Consider the following 17,374-nt stretch of genomic DNA (forward strand, 5'->3'; position numbering starts at 1 on the left):
GGGATTGAACAAAAACCACCTTTCCTGTCAACTATATCTCCTGTTGCCATAGTGTTCACACACTGACTTGTAATAAAATAAAATAAAACAAAAACACACACACAAAGGAATTTTATTAATGGACATTTTCATAATGCCGGACTTTGAAAGACTTGCAGCATCAGTTCTGTGCTGGAGAAGACATGAAAGTGGAATGCAAGCATCTCCCAACCCTGCTGTCTTCATCATTCACCAACAAGCCAAGTAGTTCATAGCTGCCCATCACTTGTTGCACCATTCTGCGAGCCGACGTAGCAACTTGGACATTCATGTATTCCTCCAATATTCTGTAAGACCAGTCAGTGTTGTTCACCAGTCTTCCATACAGCACAATATGCAACAAGAGGGCAGGATGTTTTCAGAGCACTGCTACAGGTCCGCTTCTCTCAACTTTAATTGTAACGATTTATTTATTTATTTGTTCACCTATTTATTTATTTAGTTAACAAAGTACATTTCATGCCAGTATTTTGCATGTATCAAAAGGAAATGACAAAAAAAAATCTTGTTGGGGTTCATTCCAGATCAATTCAATACCTCCTGTGTGCACTTCCTTCCATTCCAAATGATTTTGCACTCTTTCTTTTCGTCAGGGATGCTCGCCTGTATCCTCACTGATCATGTTAATCCGTGTAGGGTGGATGGATTATTGATAACTCAAATGGGGTAAACCGAAACTTCTCCGCAGATGCATTTTGAATGTTTAGAGATTTTTGTCTAACCCGATAACATCCAAAAACATAATTTTTCTCAAAGCTAATTTTAGATGTTTTGCATTCTTGCCTTGTTCCTTTGATGTGCCTGTCAGCCGCTTCACCTCTGTTGTGTCGTCTGTTATCACAAGAGAAAACTTACAAAGTTGTTGGCCTCACTGTCCAGACACACTTTCTATTTGTTCACCATCATCACGTTCATTTCGCCACTTCCCTTTCATTGACCCAACTCTGGCTAAGATTGTAAACTATTCTCCATTCATAAAGGTTGCTAGAGTAAGGTGTTAAAAAAGAAAGGAAAAAAATGTCTGTATAATAATTTAAATATAAAAAGTGCACTATGATAACTATTGCCTGTGATTAAAAAATAAAATTATGATTAAATTGATGGTCAAAATAAAGACAGTTCCACCTTATTGTTATGATTACAGTAATAAATTTTAAGTTTATATGTGCGTCTATTCAGTTTGTGGGTCATAATGATGATTCTTCTTTATATTTTCTGTTTTCTATTTATATTGAGCTCTGAAAATAGATTTTTTTAAGTTGAAATTACAGATTTATATTATATTTTACCATCAAGTCTAAACGAGTGTGTGTGTATAAAGGGTGTAAGAAAATATTGATTCAGTGAAATATCGCGATACTTTATTTGGCGATGCTTGTATTAATTTGAAATACTGCCAAGGCAATATTTAATTAATTATTTAAAAGCAAATATGTAGTTCAGTCTTTCTTTTGTTTTTCACTTAAATATTTCCTAAAAAATTACCGAAAGAAAAGCAACTTGTTTTTAAGAAACAGTTGTACATCTTATTGTTTTGGTCATTAAATATCATGTATTTTACTATTTTATTTTTGTGAAAAATGTAGTAATGTTCAGATAATTCTGAAGTCACAATTTAAAAATAGTGAAATATTGTCCAGTACTGTCTTGGGATATATCTGGATATGTATCGTATTATGACACGATATGTATCGCGATATATATCCTATTGCCAGACTCTTGCCAATACACACCACTAATATATATATAAATATATACTTTATAGCAACCGTTATTTGATTGTTTTTAAGACAGATTTTTATTTGGTACATTTTGAAAAAAAAATCTTTACAAAAAATAGACACAAATTTGTATATTTTAACCCCTTTTATGTCGTAGAGTAACATCAATACATAATACAATTACAAACTTACAAAACGTGATTTTAAAATACATAAAGTGACAGTTTTATGAATATAGAAAGTGATATTACCCTTTTGGTTCAGCGTTGAAATTCCCCGCAGGCGCAGCAAACGTGCGATTGCGAAATTTACGACGGTCGTGAAGGCATCACCGGCTCATCAGTGCGAGCATCTGTAGTTGAGAGCCGAGAGGAGGAAGGCGCGTCAGTATGACCGGGCGCTCGTGCTACGTCTGAAGTTAACAGTGTTCCTGCTTTTTGTTAGTCTTTCGCCTCCGTGAGCAACAACAGGTAAGCCTGAACGCCGTTTGTGAGCTTGTGTGGACTGGACTACACACCTAAACTGTCGCATCTTTTTTCAGGTCTACCAAGCTTTGTCTTCTGCCGTTTACATAATGGGCTGGGCGCTCGGCTAGTCTATACTAGCATCAGCTAGCATAAAATTCTTAGCCCGTAAATAGTTATTTTGAACGTCTTCCGGCTAAAATACCCCCCAGCCTATGCGGTATGGCAATGAAACGCTGACAAATGGTAAAATTCTAATTTAGTGACAACTCAGGGTTAATTTACAACACGATAAGTTGGTGTTTTCCGCTAATGTTTCCTCTGCTCTTTAAATTGTCCCGACATGCCTTTACAAGGGTGTCATTTTAACAGATATCTGCTGGGTTTTAGCCATATATATTCCATAAGCATTGTTGACTTATATTATAGCTGATTACCTACCTCAGCTATAAATTAACAGCCTGTGGAATGTTTTAAATGTGGCTAGAATTAAGTTTTAATATGATTTTTATATGTACTGAGTGTAAACAAACATGCTACTTGACATGACCTGCTCTCTTATCTTTAACTGGGACTCTTTCAAAGAAAAAAATGATAGTTTCTGCACTAAATTTAAATTTCAAACCACCTTTGGAATAATTCAGAATTTTCAAGATATTGATAAAGTTTGACCCCTCTGTTTGCAAAAAGGTCACGATTGTAAGGAGAGCAAAGATCTGTGTGGATTCTTGAAGTTCCAGGAACTTTCCACTTATCTTTTGTTTGTTTTCTTTTAAGAAAAATCTCATTTTTGTATTTTAGAATATGACCAAGAGATAAAATGGAGCCACACAGCAGAACATGAATTTTATCCAACTATTTACTCAGTTTCTAATTGTGTTTTAATTTGTTGGACTTTTAGAATTGGATTCGTACAGTTGAATTTATTCAATTTGGTGAATTCATTTGATTACATTTACTATTTATTTTTGCTTAATAATCTTATAGAAATTTAAACTAAAATGTGACCCTCAATTTGATTTTTTTCTTTTATTTTTTTTATTTTTTTGTATGTTTTGATGGCTTTTATTCAGTTTATACAAAACATCGTTGCTGTAATTTCTCTTAGGTTTTTATGTCTGCAAACTCTTAATGACATATACTGTTTGTTTTAGGAGCGTTAAATGGAAAACTATCGTATTTTCCGTCTGAATAGACAGATAAACAGGTGCATTACCTTGATGGTATAATCCTGTTCAGCAGCTTCTCTAAAGACTTTAATCCTGATTGTTTTGGGTTGACTTTAACCATTTGAACACACAGTACTTTTCACAACACAATTTTTCTAAGAATAAACTCAAAGTTGTTCTTCTGGATCACACTGATTTGTTTAAGGTCTTTTTAGTTGTTGCTTCATGAGTGATTTGAGTAAACAAACGCAATTTAGTGCGTTCCTGTTTCATCAGAAAGACGATAAACTGTTAAATGACCTTATCAAGTGTGATGTTTACTTTTAGAGCAAGTTAAAATAAAGTATAATCAAATTCTTTTTTGAAAAGTTTTCTTGTACAAGTTTAGAAATCTAAATATCTTGTATACTTCAGAATCTGAAAAATATTAAACATTAATTCAGTCTGTAGTATGGTAAAATATTTTATGTAATTTTGGCTTTTTTATTATTGTAAATAAACAGCTTAAAAAGGGGGTACAGTCCAGTGTTAGAGTAACAAACCCTCAGGACATTATCTACAGCCTAGTTGTGAGGAAGAAAAATCAATCCTCTTCATGCAGAGAAGCAGGAATTGCTTGGCGTAAAATAGCCAATCGGATTGGCAGCCGGTCAATATTTTACCCTCAAACTCTTATCGTTTTTAAAGAAGAATTTGCAGTTAAACATTCACTTTTTTCCTTTTGTAGTTTCTCTAAAATGCTATTAGATTACATGTGTTTTGTATGGTGCATATTGTGCAAGCTGCAATTCCCAGAAAGGTGAATTTGGAGCTCATTTTCGCCTGTTATTAAAAGGCTAAACTCATTTTCTTGTATTAAAAATGTTTAATTATGTATTCTTGAAAAGATAAACTGATGGAATTACCTTAAATCAATCTATTTCCCAACGTATGTAGTGTCATAATCAGATTTTTTAAAACTTTGTCAGTTACAAACCCTGATTCTGGCTCATCAGTCATGTAAAACCTTTTTATCACGTTTGTTCTCCATCTACAGTAATCATGGCAGAGGCCCATCAGGCGGTGGCCTTCCAGTTCACGGTCACCCCAGAGGGCATTGATCTGCGGCTCTCCCACCAAGCGCTCTCTGAGATCTACCTCTCTGGTGTTCGCTCCTGGAAGAAGCGCATCATCAGAATCAAGGTACCACTGCTTTACTCAGCTGGAGCCTTCTGGCTGTGAGCTAACGGTGCTAAACACTTCAGCACAGATTTACAGCGTCATGATCCAGAACAGTTTTCAAAAATACTCTACTTCCTCTTTTTCAACCATATCGTCTCTTCCTTTTTAAGCTACATGTAAACTGTCAGTGTCGTTATTTACATTTAAATGTTTATTAGTTTGCAGTTAGAAGCAAATCAACATTTAATATACATTGTTTAATTTGTAAATCACAAATATAGTGACTTAAAAATCTCTTCAATCATTGAAGCTTTTGTAACAAATGTTCATCATTTCAGGTGTTTATTCAGTTTCCATCCACTGCTTTGTTGTGCATGATTTACTGGGTTTATTTAGTTTCCATTTCTTTTTTACAATCCCTTTTCATGCTTTAACTCATCAGTAAACTCTGCAAATATCTGATAAAGATGCATTCATTTGAAGACAATTTGCATGGAGAAGCAAGTCAGACATGCAGGACAGGAAAACCTGCCCGAGGACCAAGAGCCGTGGCAGGAAAACTTCCATCCACTTTTTGTTTCTGTTGTGTTTTTCCAAAGCTTGTTTAAAAAAAAAAAAAAAAGAACAGTGATGGGGAGGAAAGGTACTTAAAGAAAAACTGAAGTTTGCTATCCACATTTTTAAACTTGATATGACTTTATGATATTTTTTAAAGACATCTGACATGATGAATGTCACTTTGGTATTGTTTGTCTCTCGGCTACAGAACAGTGTGATTACTGGAGTCTACCCTGCGAGTCCGTCCTCCTGGCTTTTTGTGGTTATAGCAATCCTGGCTACGATGTACACTCGCTCCGACCCATCCATGGGAATTATAGCAAAGATCCAAGAGCACCTGCCAGTCAGGTAAGACGCATCTTTGCTACAGAAAAGTACAAAAAAGAAACCTTGGTTTACCTAAGCAGAGTATTTTTCAAGTTTTACATTGTGTTACAATCTGATGGACGTAATCAGATACAGTTTAAAATGTACTTTTTGACCATTTAAAAAAAAATACTAAGTGTAGTTCTTTTTTTGTCACATTTGTTATTTCCTTGATATAAAATAATAGCATTTTAAGTGGAAACTTAGATAAAAAGCTTTTATTCACTTGAGTCACAGTCACAAAATCAACAAACTCAATTAAATGGTTAAAGATCTGATGTTTAGGCAGGACCTGCCTGGAAACTCATGCGGTTATCTTTATTTAACTTGAACGATGATTTTACAGGACTACAATAAATAAATAAATCGAGGTTTCCACAAGAACCAAAAAAGTAGACCACATCTATCCAGTTCTGAGGTCTTTACAGTAGCTACCTGTCTGCCAGAGGTTATTGTCGTTGGTTTATAAAGTTTTGAATGGTTTAGATTCAAAATGATTGACCTCCTGACCCAGTATGTACCAGCCAGACCTCTCTGCTCATCTGGATCTGGACTTTTGGCAGTTTCTAGAGTTCAAATGGAGAAGCTGCATTCAGCTTCTATGCTCCACATATCTGGAGCAAACTTGTAGAAAGCCTCAGATCTGATAAAACACTCAGATTATTTTATTCCAGGTTAAAGACTCATCTGTTCTCAGATGAATTTAATTAGTTTTTATTCAAAAGTTAACTTTAAATTCTTTTTTTTTTACTTTTTTTAAATTTTTTATTTTGTTTCTTTTAATGGTTTATGTAAAAGCACAGAAAATGTGCTATAAAGTGGTATCTCGCAGTTCATCTTTTGCATTTTTTAAACTTTTTTATTTATTTATTTTTTTACTTAAGCATCAATTTTTTTTCTGCGTCCTGATTGGCTGAAGATCTTGTCTGTGCCGTGTCTCCTGTACAAATATGTGGAGTTTTTCAAATCTACATATCAGATTTTTTGGTTTAATTCTATAGCACTGGCATTATTTCTCTGTTTGGAACTTTAGTGAGTTTAAGCAAAAGAGAAAAGTGTGAAAACGTTCATGTTTGTCTGAGAAAAGTGAACAAATGTGCAGTGAGGGGGTTTACAGCCTTTAAACATCTATAATCCCTCTTCATGGATTCCACCTATCGCTGGTTATTTTTAGAATGTAACCTCTGCACTGAACGAGTTTGACGTTGAGTAAAGACATACTTGAGATTACATTTTTTTTGGCCTTATTTTTTAGAAATCTGACCAGATTTTGTCTTTAGTGGTTTTAGTAAAAAGCGAACGATTGCATTAGTTGATTGTTTACTATAGAGTATGTTGACATTGATAAATACCTCCAGCAGGACTTTATTATCTCCTCTTTACTCTGTAAGAAGCTTTGAAGTGAAGCAAAAACCTCTTCAGGTAGCTCCATCACTACCTCTGACATTTCTTCTTCAGGCTGTGTTGTTTTGGGTTGTTTTGGCAACACAACAGGATGTTGTGAGAAAGCGGGGGCACTTTTGTTGTTGTTACCCTCGGGTCTTCACATTCCTGAGTTGCTCCAGTGAAAATCGGTCACATAAAAGTGACTCTTTCGTTATTTTATCTCTAAAAAGAGGCCAAATTCGAATTGGAAACATGAGCGTTTTACATTACAAAAAATGTGTTTGTAGTATTAGTAATACTATTATGGGACAAACAATCACTTGTTGTGAAATAGAGCCTTGACATTTACCTCACAGGTCTACAGCTGACCTTATATTTTCCTTTTTAAACATGTTAATCAAAGTTTCTCTTCGCTTTCTCAGCCAGTCGATGAGCTCGCAGTGCCAGGCGGTGCTTTCAGCAGTGCTCTTCAGCACCATGCTGTGGCTCCTGCTCATCTTCACCATGCGCCTGTGCCTCAAGCAGCTCCTCTCCTACCATCGCTGGATGTTTGAGCAGCATGGTAAAATGTCCACCACCACCAAAATCTGGGTGGTGAGTGCTTCTTTTTTTTTTTCGTCTCACGTCATGCTGATTTCTCAGTGGATATGAGCTCTTACGTTCGTATCTCTTTGCCAGGCGTTGGTGAGGATATTTTCTGGCAGAAAGCCTCTGCTCTACAGTTATCAGGGTTCGCTGCCAAACCTGCCTGTGCCTGCCATCAAAGACACAGTCAAAAGGGTGAGAAACGTCACGATTGAGAAAGTATTTGCTGAATATTTTTGTAATCAAACTGGTCTGCTTTGATTTTGCTTAGTACTTGGAATCGGTGCGTCCGCTGATGAATGACACCGAATACGAGCGAATGACGAAGCTGGCCGCAGAGTTCGAGGGCAGCCTAGGCAACCGCCTGCAGTGGTACCTCAAGCTCAAAGCTCTCTGGGCTTCAAACTACGTGAGTGTCTGTCAGCGGAGCTCTGGCCTCCTACATGTCTGAAGGAAAAAGAAATAAAAAATTCCATTAACAATGCAAGGTTTTACAGGCTTCAATAATTAATTCCGCCTAAGTATATAGTTGATGTGGGTAAAATATTCATTCCTCGGCGGGGTTTTTGCTGGTTTCAGGTCAGCGACTGGTGGGAGGAGTATGTCTACCTCCGTGGACGAAGCCCCATCATGGTCAACAGTAATTACTATGGGATGGTAGGCTGTTTTTCATTATTTTGTCAACGTTTTTTTCTTCTGAACTTCATTAAACATAGAAAATGGCATTTGACATTTCATTTTCAAAAAATTCTTTAGTAAATTGGTACCAAAATTCAATAAGAAATATAAAATTGGAAATTTAAAATCCATTAACAGAAATGCTTTTTCATTTTCACAGTGTAACTGCATTACTACAAGAAATATTTTTTTAATTAAAATTATGAGTCATAAACGCTTCCATACTCTGGTGTCATTTTTATTTTTTTTTTTTATTAATTCTTTCCTTCCCCTCAGGATTTCTTGTATGTGACTCCTACACCCATCCAGGCTGCCCGAGCGGGCAACGGCATCCACGCCTTCTTCCTGTACCGCCGCAAACTCAACAAAGAGGAGATAAAACCTGTGAGTTGACTCGTCTGCACATGAAGGTATTTAGCAGCCGTTGCTATGGCAACAGATGAGTCAGAGGCTGTACATTCCGGGGGAATATTTGATTGTAGTAAACAGATCTGAGCGGCGAAGGATTTGGATGTTATCATTATGAGTGCGTGTGTTTACATCCGTCCATCCATCCATCTGTAGCTGCAACTGCTGTTATCAGATAGCACGAATGAATGCGCGTCCATTCATTCATTCAGTGTTTTTGTTCCTTTATACCATCGCATACTTCTCCCTTACTCATCTCTCGCCTTCCCCTTTTTGTTTTTTTCCTTTTAAATGTCGCCCCATCCCTCTCCTGCATGACTCCTCTCCTCATCTGCTCCCGTACGTTCAACCACGGCGTCTCCATTCCCCAGAGCCGCATCCCAGGCACTGTCATTCCTCTGTGTGCCGCTCAGTGTGAGAGGATTTTCAACACCACACGAATTCCTGGAGAGGAGACCGGTAAACCCAGACGTGTACACACACCTGTGCAGAATCATAGAGCTAGATCTTTGTGTAAACAGTTGGGATGCCACAATTCTTGGTGTAAAACTGAACTCTGTTACATCATTAAAGCAAATCGCAGGGAAGTAAATGGTTGTATTCCTTCTGCATATGCATATGTTAAATTTAATATACCTAATATTGGTTTATGACATTATATAAGGTTTTAAAAGCCGACTGAAAGGTTTTTCTTCATTGTTACTTCCTTATTAGCAAATTCTTTAACGCACAAATCGCATCAAACTGAAAAAATGTAGTTAAAATTATGATTTTTGCCTCCCTAACAATAATAAAAGTGAACTTAAATGGAAAATCTTTACTACTTTTCTAAAAATGTGCTGCTTTTATTCATTGATTCTTTAGAAAACGTGACTTGAGAGGATTGTGTGTTTTTGTGTGCGATTCAAGCTGAGCATCTGTGACTCACAGAGTCGATGTTTGTCTGCTCAGTCTTTCCTCCTCTTTCCTGCTGCTTTCATTTTGGGTTTAAAAGTTTCTGGAAAAGGTCCGGCTTCAACTAACGTCTGTTTTCTTCTGCCCACACATTTCTTCTTTCCGTCTTTTCACTTTCCTCTCCTTCTGTCCTTTGTTTCGCCCGTCTCTTTCTATCCTCTTCAGCTGTTGTTGAGATCTACAGTTCCTTGCTGCTCCTATCAGTTTGAGCGGATGTTTGACTCTTGTCGTATCCCTGGATCACTAACAGGTAGACTTGAAATTCCTATTTATGGAGTTCTTCATCATAGTAAATGTCTTTTTTCTGAAACTCTTTCGCAAATTTACCCGAGTGAGTTTTTATGGCCAATTTACAACCTAAAAAAAGTTTAAATTACAACTTTAAATCTTGTAAATTTACGAGAAAAACTTGACTACCAAAATAAAGTTGTTTATTTATGACTTAAGTCATAGACTAAATGTATGGCTTTTATATCTCGTAAATCTACGTGATTTCAAGTCGTAAATTTGCAACTTTATATCTTGTAAATTTAAAGAAAAAAGTGATAAATTTACAAGGAAAAAATTTGTAGATTTACGAGAATTTTTTTTTTAGATTTACGAGAAAGTCATATATTTATGAGGAAAAAAAGTTGTAGATTTTCAAAGAAAAAATGTGTAAATATAAAAGAAAAAGTCATACATTTATAGGAAAATGGCTGTAAATTTGCAAGAAAAAAGTCTTTAATTTACAAGAAAAGTCATAATTTATGAGAAAAGAAGTTGTCGATTTTCGAGAAAAAAGTAGTAGATTTAAGAGAAAAAAATGTCTATTTTACAAAAAAGTTTTAAACTTACAAGAAAAAAGTAGTAAATCTATGAGAAAAGTCATAAATTTATGAGAAAAAAAGTCATACATTTTTGCAAAAGTTGCAAATTTACAACTTTTATTCCCCTAATAAACCGTCTTATTTTAGTACATAAATAATGCATACAAAATATATCTGATACTAATATCTGAAGAAATCTTTCTGGTTAAAATTCAAATGCTTCAGACATTTGCAAAAATATTGACTGTATTTCTCCTGATTTCTTTAAGGTTTTTTTATCCAACAATTTAAAATAAATACAATATTTCTGCTCTGCAGCCTCAGTTACATGCATTTTATCTTAATATTGGATGTTTTAGTCGTTTTATTCCCTTAAACCCCATATTGTGTTGAAGCTTTTATTTTGAAATTGATAATTTTTTGCTAAAGAATATATTAAAAGTAGTGCGAGTTTTTTTAAACAAACCTGAACAGCAGGTAAAGTTTGGTATTTCCAAAACTTACTGACTTTGTTGTATTTTATCCCTTTTCCACAGTTTCCTATCTTAAAAATTAAACCTTCAAAAAACTTACTTCCTGTCACTCTGCTAAAGTGCTTCCTGTCTCACACGCTCAAAGATGCTGTGCAGCATTGGAAGGACAGCGATTACGTCGCCGTTTACCACAAAGGGCGCTATTTCCGACTTCGGGTGTACCAGGCGGGCCGACTCTTATCGCCGAGGGAAATTGAATTCCAAATTCAGAGGATTCTTGACGACCCGGCACCTCCATCCAAAGGAGAGGCCAGACTTGGAGCCTTAACCGCTGCAGACAGGTAATTCTGACCTGCACTCATGTGTTAAACCACACTGCATCCCAGTAGTCATGTTGACCTCTCGTTTTTATCAGGGTGTCGTGGGCTGAAGCCAGAGGGAAGTATTTCAGCAGTGGGATCAACAAACGCTCCCTGGATGTCATCGAGAGAGCCGCCTTCTTTGTGACCCTGGATGACGAGGAACAAGGCACGATGAGGGACGATCAACCCGCTAGTTTAGACAACTATGCCAAGTCCTTGTTACATGGGAAATGTTATGACAGGTATTGACACTAACAGGATCACCTTTATGAATCATTAGCAACTGGTTCTTCTTGTTGAGCATGTGAATTCTTGTAAATGTTATTTTCTTGTTTTTTTTTCCTCACAGGTGGTTTGACAAATCATTTTCAGTGATTTACTACAAGAACGGGAAGAGTGGCATCAATGCAGAGCACTCGTGGGCGGATGCTCCAGTGGTGGCACATGTATGGGAGGTAAGAGTTGTAAAAACAGACACTTTAATCATCTTTTGGTCTATTTAAATGCGTACCAGTGGTCTTTTAATCATGATTATGCCGTTTCTTGGCAAAACAAAAGACCTGTGTGGTTTTCTAGGGGGCCCAACCCCCGATCTGTGGGTCACTCGGTACCGGGCCCAGACAGAAAGAAAGAAATACAAACGCTAACTTAGATTTTCTCCTTTAAGTTTATTTTCTGATCCTGAAGTTTAATTTTGGAAAACTCCCAAATTCTGTTCACAGCGTCCATCTTGGTCACGTGACTTAAAGCAGCTACCTGGGTTGCTAAGCTAGTAGCCAAAAGCTAACGAAAACCAAACTGTAAAACGTATTTAGAGAGTTACTTCAGGGAGAAATGACTCAGTGAGGAAACTGAAGAGGAGACTTTGACTTCAAAGAACAGTAAAGCTGCTGTTTACAGACAAAACTGGGAGTTTTCTTCGACATAGAGTTACTGAGACAGTTGTTCTCATGTAGCAGAAGCCGCTATGGCTAATACATGGCGACAGACTCTTGACTGTTTCACACACGCAGATAATAATTTTGGAGACGTAGTGGATTCACGTTTATATTATATTTAGAAAATACCAGTTTTACGACGGTTGTGTCATTTTATTTTAGTTTATTTACCATCATACCTTAAAGTCAAAGGTTGTTAGACTCCACTTTGACGTGAAAGGGAAAATCTTCATCACAAAGTTAAAAAAACATTTCAGAGAATGAAGATTCAATCAAATAAAGTTGCTGATTTTGGGGAAAATTACAAAAGGGACATTTGAGAGTTTTCCTACAGCGAGACTGAATTCTGTTCAGAAACTTTAGCACACAAAATGTTCCAAAAAATTCTTAATAAATAAGGATTTCTGTGAAGAAAAATTACGATCAATCTTTTTGTCTTTAAAGATATTTGGAGCCTGGATTGAGGGTTAAAATGTCATTCTAATGTGATGTTTTGTTTCATTGAATCTTCATCATCTGTAAATTAGAAATATCTACTAATATTTTTAGATTTTTTTTAACTAAATTTATTGTAGTTTTATTTTGAAAATCGATTTTCAGAAGCTTAAAAATGCCAACTTTGGCCCCGTTTGGACCGGTCCATAAACATATTGTCCAATTTAAACCAGTCTGTGGCCTGTGAAAGGTTTGGGAATACTGTTCAGGACATAGTTTCTGCAGAGCGGCAGTAGTACATTAAAAATGTACCTGTGAGTTGTTACCATCCCACTGTGGAGTGGAATAGGGAGCTTGTGGTCCGCTCAACAAATATGATCTTTTTCAAACTTCATTTTTTAATCTCCTCCTGATTCACAATGATTTGAATAAATAAATACTCCGAAATGTAAGTTTAACCCAATTTTTTAGTATATCTCCTCTGTCATCAAAAAAATCTCACAAGTACATTTGAAAAAAAAAAACACAATTTTCATCAGAAAATAGGAGGTCGTCATCCAATAATCGTGCATTTTCAGTACGTTTTAGCCACCGACAGCTTCCAGCTGGGCTACAATGAAGAGGGTCACTGCAAAGGAGAAGTCGACTCATCGCTGCCTCGACCACAGAGGTTAAACTGGGAAATCTCTCCTGAAGTGAGTAATCTGATTATTTATTTGTAGGGTTCAACACTGCAGGTTAACAATGTATTTGATCATTTCTTTTTATATTTAGTTTCATATTTCTGTCGTGTGCTCTGATTTATCTAGTTCTCATCTACATTTTACTTATTTTTTTTTTTGGTCAGAGGAAGTTACTTTTCTCTTTGCTTGTTGCCTGGCAACCACACTTTTGTAAAAGCCTGCTTGGAAAACATCCTGATTTATTGAAATTTAAGCAAAGACTTAATCCAAACGAGCTCGTATTCATCTGCACAGTGTGAAGAAAGCGTCCTTTCATCGGACTGTCATGCTTATCTGCTGGTATTTGTCAGTGTGAGGAGCAGATCTCGCGGTCTCTGGCGGTCGCCCAGGCTCTGGCCGATGACGTGGACTTCCACGTTTTCTCTTTCCGAGACTTTGGCAAAGGAAAGATTAAAAAGTGCCGAGTCAGCCCCGATGCCTTCATTCAGATGACTCTCCAGCTGGCCTACTACAGGGTGAGATGTTTGCTGAATCCTGGACAATTCCATCCTGAGGATACTACACTGGCTCCACATCTGGTACACCATGCACTCATTTGAATGCAATGGTTTCAGGAGCGGGGGATTTTCTGCTTGACGTATGAGGCGTCCATGACTCGTCTGTTCAGGGAGGGCAGGACCGAGACGGTTCGTTCCTGCAGCAATGAGAGCAGTGCCTTCGTCCGAGCGCTGGAAAACGGAGAGGTGGGAACTCAAAAAAACAGAATTATGACCTCTTTTCTCTTAATGAACCACTGGTTTCTGTTCCCTCCCAGCCAGCAGACGTGTGCCGACGTTTGTTCCGGGGAGCGAGTGAAAAACACCAGCAGCTGTACCGCATGGCCATGACCGGAGCTGGGATTGACCGACACCTTTTTTGCCTCTATGTGGTCTCCAAATACCTCGGACTGGAGTCTCCTTTCTTGAAAGAGGTCAGCTGATTATTTCCATTATTAAATTTAGACTTTCCAAACATTATAAAGGCAGAACTAAAGCTGAAGACGTTAACAACCTGATGGTTTTTAGGTGCTGTCTGAGCCATGGAGGCTGTCCACCAGTCAGACTTCCATCCAGCAGGGGGAGCTGTTTGATTTGGTTAACCACCCAGAGTACATCTCCTGTGGAGGAGGCTTTGGACCGGTTTGTACCATCCTCTTATTTCAGACATTTCATATGTAAATATTTTTGTTTAAGCGAAATATTTAATGTTTGCAGTATCCAGCTCTGAAAGCGTTCTTCTTCAGATGATTTAGTTCTGATATTTGTGAAGGAGAGAGAAACTTGTAGCATCTAAACTAGCTCAGCTTCAGGGTTTCCTGCTTAAAATTTGAGATTATTATTCTTGGAGAACCCACTGGGTCAAATGTGGCTGCTAATTTATTTTTAAATATAATTTTAATTTTAAATACTTATGATTTTTATTTATTTGGTATTTTATTATTTATCTATTTATTTTGGCTGCTAATTTTTTAAATGTAATTTTATTTTTTAAATACTTTTGATATTTATTTATTTTTATATTTTATTTTATTATTTATTTATTTAATTTGGCTGCTAATTTTTTTATAGATAATTTTAATTTTAAATACTTTTAATTTTTATTTATTTGGTTTTTTTTATTATTTATCTATTTATTTTGGCTGCTAATTTCAAAAATGTAATTTTAATTTTTAAATACTTTTGATTTTAATTTATTTTATATTTTGTTTTATTATTTCTTTATTTATTTTGGCTGTTAATTGTTGCTACCCAAAATGGACAAGCAAAAGTTAAATGAACTTTAAAAGCCCAGAAGAAATTTGCTTTTGGGTTCTCCAGGGCTAAGACTGTTATCAATTAAATGCTGTTATTATTATTATTATTATTATTATTGTTTTTGTTTTTTTTCTCAGGTGGCTGATGATGGTTATGGAGTTTCTTACAACTTTGTAGGAGAGAATGTTATTAACTTCCACATCTCGTGTAAACATTCCTGTTCTTATACGGTGAGTTTAATTCAAAAAATAATTTTTAGGTTTCCTTTTTTTTAATCCAATTTTCTGAACCTCTGACTAAAAATCATTTAGATACATCAAATTGATCAGATAAAAAATAAATACTCATTTAAGAACATAGTAACCCTTGTGCTATCCTAAGTATATTTACATTAAAACTCAGGTCATCTGGACCCCATAAGAGACCACAAGTTAAGAAAGGTAGCAACTGAAAACCTGGTAAAATATCTTGAAAGCCTAAAAACAAGGTTTTAAATCTCTGTAGGCATCAAACAGTTTGCAGTACTCTTGTCTCATTGTGTCACAGCAGCAATAAAAAGTCGTTTTCTGTTTCCAGGATGCTCATAAGTTTGGCGACCAGATAAGAAAAGCCATGAACGACCTGCTTCAGCTGCTGAGCCCCAACCAAAAAGAGAGCAGTAAAACGGAGGAGAGCCAGCCGAAGGTCAAGAAGGAGCAGTAGGTACTCCGCCCTGAAGAGGAGGTTCTGGAGGCACAGAAAAGACGTGATGAAGTAGAGCAGTTCTCTGGTGCTGAGAGAACTGACGTTCTAGCTGGATCATAATCATAGAAAGTTACTGTGGACCTTGAAAAGAGCGTTTTTACTGATGCGTCCGTCTGTGTTTATAAGAGAAATGCCTTTAGCTTAAGCAGTTCAATCAATTAAACATACATTCATATTAAGATGTTAGCTTTGAAAATGCCAGTATGTGTTCAGTGTTGGGACTCCTGACATCACTTGACTTCAGGGAATAATTTAGGATGGATAGAAGTGAGGGAGAACCCGTCTCTCTTTGAGCCAATCATCTTTAGGGGATTTCTGATTCGTCATTTCTGAGAAGAGCTGCTGTCGTCATTTCATTGTCTGCCTTCTAAATGCAAACACATTACGTTCTAGTTTTTGCTTTTATACTTTTTAATAATCCTAAATCAGTAGAAATCAACTTATTAGATTCAAATGAGAAAAAGTTAAAGTGTACCAAAAACATCCTGAATTTTACTGCCTTATGTGGAGATGAAAGACGGAATTGAACCTTAGTTTCATCAGTTGAGTCACTTTTTTTCATTATAAACTCTAATTGGTTTGAAGAAAATGAGGAAATAATCTTAAATAAGTGAATAAAAATCTGAATTTAAGGATCTAAATTAAGCTTTCGGTGCTCAAACGTTAATTTTTGTCTCAAAACACAAATAACTGAACATTTTTCAAATATTTGATCAGTAAATATTTTTCATTTTTGAGCTTCTTTACTTTACTTTCTTCATCTGGTCCCAATAGTTTAGAGGTCTGGAGGTTTCCTGTGTATTTTCTCCAAAATGATTTTAATAATGTGCAAAAGACAATAAACTTAAATTCATTTTCTGTTTAACAGCATCAATATAACCTTGATTTAATCGTTTAAAGCTAAATTCTGTACTGTGAAGAGCTCGATACTTCACTGCCACTTCTCCTGTTGTATTTTATTATTATTATTCTTTTTGTACATGTGTTTTAAATATGCGCCATAACAATGCAAGCTGTATTTTAGAACATGTCCTATTTAGTCAGCAGTGCTGCAGGTCAGATGTTGTAAAAAGTGACACATTTCTGTTTTTTTAAGCTCCTCATCGGATCAGCACAACATCGATTATTGCTATTGTGAAGCTTTTTAATGCAATGTTACAAGTTCAAATAAAGACGTTCTTAATAAAAGGAAACGGATTTGATTGATTTATCTTCATTGCTGGATAAAAAGCATAATTAAAGTTCAAAGAATGGAAGCTGATATATATAACTTTTGGTCCTGTATTTACCAAATCATAAAGTTTTCAATTATTATATCAGCAGCTTCATTTGCAACACTAGTTGAGGAAAAAAGTGTTGCTAATTACAAATATAGATGTTTACGCTCATGCTCTCTGATGGGGTCCAGATGACCCGACCCTTATATTGATGTGTGATCCCTCCATGATAAAAGTGGACAGGATTTAATGTCTGCCATGGAAACCAGTGAAGATAAAAAAAATATTGAAGAAAAAGTTCAGCACCTTGTTTTATAGGGTCCAGATGACCCGACTTTTAGTGTAAATATGCCTAGAATAGCACAAGGGTTAATATGATTTACTTCTCGCTCTTTAGTGAATGATTTTATTTTTCTTTTTGATGATTAACA

At 36.0% G+C, this 17,374-nt stretch overlaps 1 protein-coding gene across 2 annotated transcripts; it reads left to right on the forward strand.

Annotated features, from left to right (window-relative positions):
• The first annotated feature begins 2,065 nt into the window (after positions 1-2,065).
• On the forward strand, positions 2,066-16,919 carry LOC112154614 (carnitine O-palmitoyltransferase 1, liver isoform). Of its 2 annotated transcripts, XM_024285694.2 has the most exons (19): positions 2,066-2,230; positions 4,430-4,575; positions 5,321-5,460; positions 7,287-7,458; positions 7,543-7,644; positions 7,721-7,858; positions 8,029-8,106; positions 8,404-8,511; positions 8,907-8,994; positions 10,917-11,112; positions 11,187-11,375; positions 11,483-11,588; positions 13,085-13,201; positions 13,540-13,704; positions 13,804-13,932; positions 14,004-14,159; positions 14,254-14,367; positions 15,120-15,212; positions 15,559-16,919. In XM_024285694.2, exons 2-19 carry the CDS (start codon positions 4,435-4,437, stop codon positions 15,682-15,684), a joined length of 2,358 nt encoding a protein of 785 aa, XP_024141462.1. In that variant the 5' UTR covers positions 2,066-2,230; positions 4,430-4,434; the 3' UTR covers positions 15,685-16,919. The 2 variants fall into 2 exon arrangements, with proteins under 2 accessions (XP_024141462.1, XP_024141464.1); XM_024285696.2 differs by lacking the exons at positions 2,066-2,230; positions 8,907-8,994 and adding an exon at positions 9,655-9,739 and having other exon boundaries at positions 4,435-4,575.
• Positions 16,920-17,374: the final 455 nt, after the last annotated feature.

The sequence above is a fragment of the Oryzias melastigma genome, linkage group LG19, assembly GCF_002922805.2.
Source record: "Oryzias melastigma strain HK-1 linkage group LG19, ASM292280v2, whole genome shotgun sequence".
NCBI classification, from domain to species: Eukaryota; Metazoa; Chordata; class Actinopteri; order Beloniformes; family Adrianichthyidae; genus Oryzias; species Oryzias melastigma.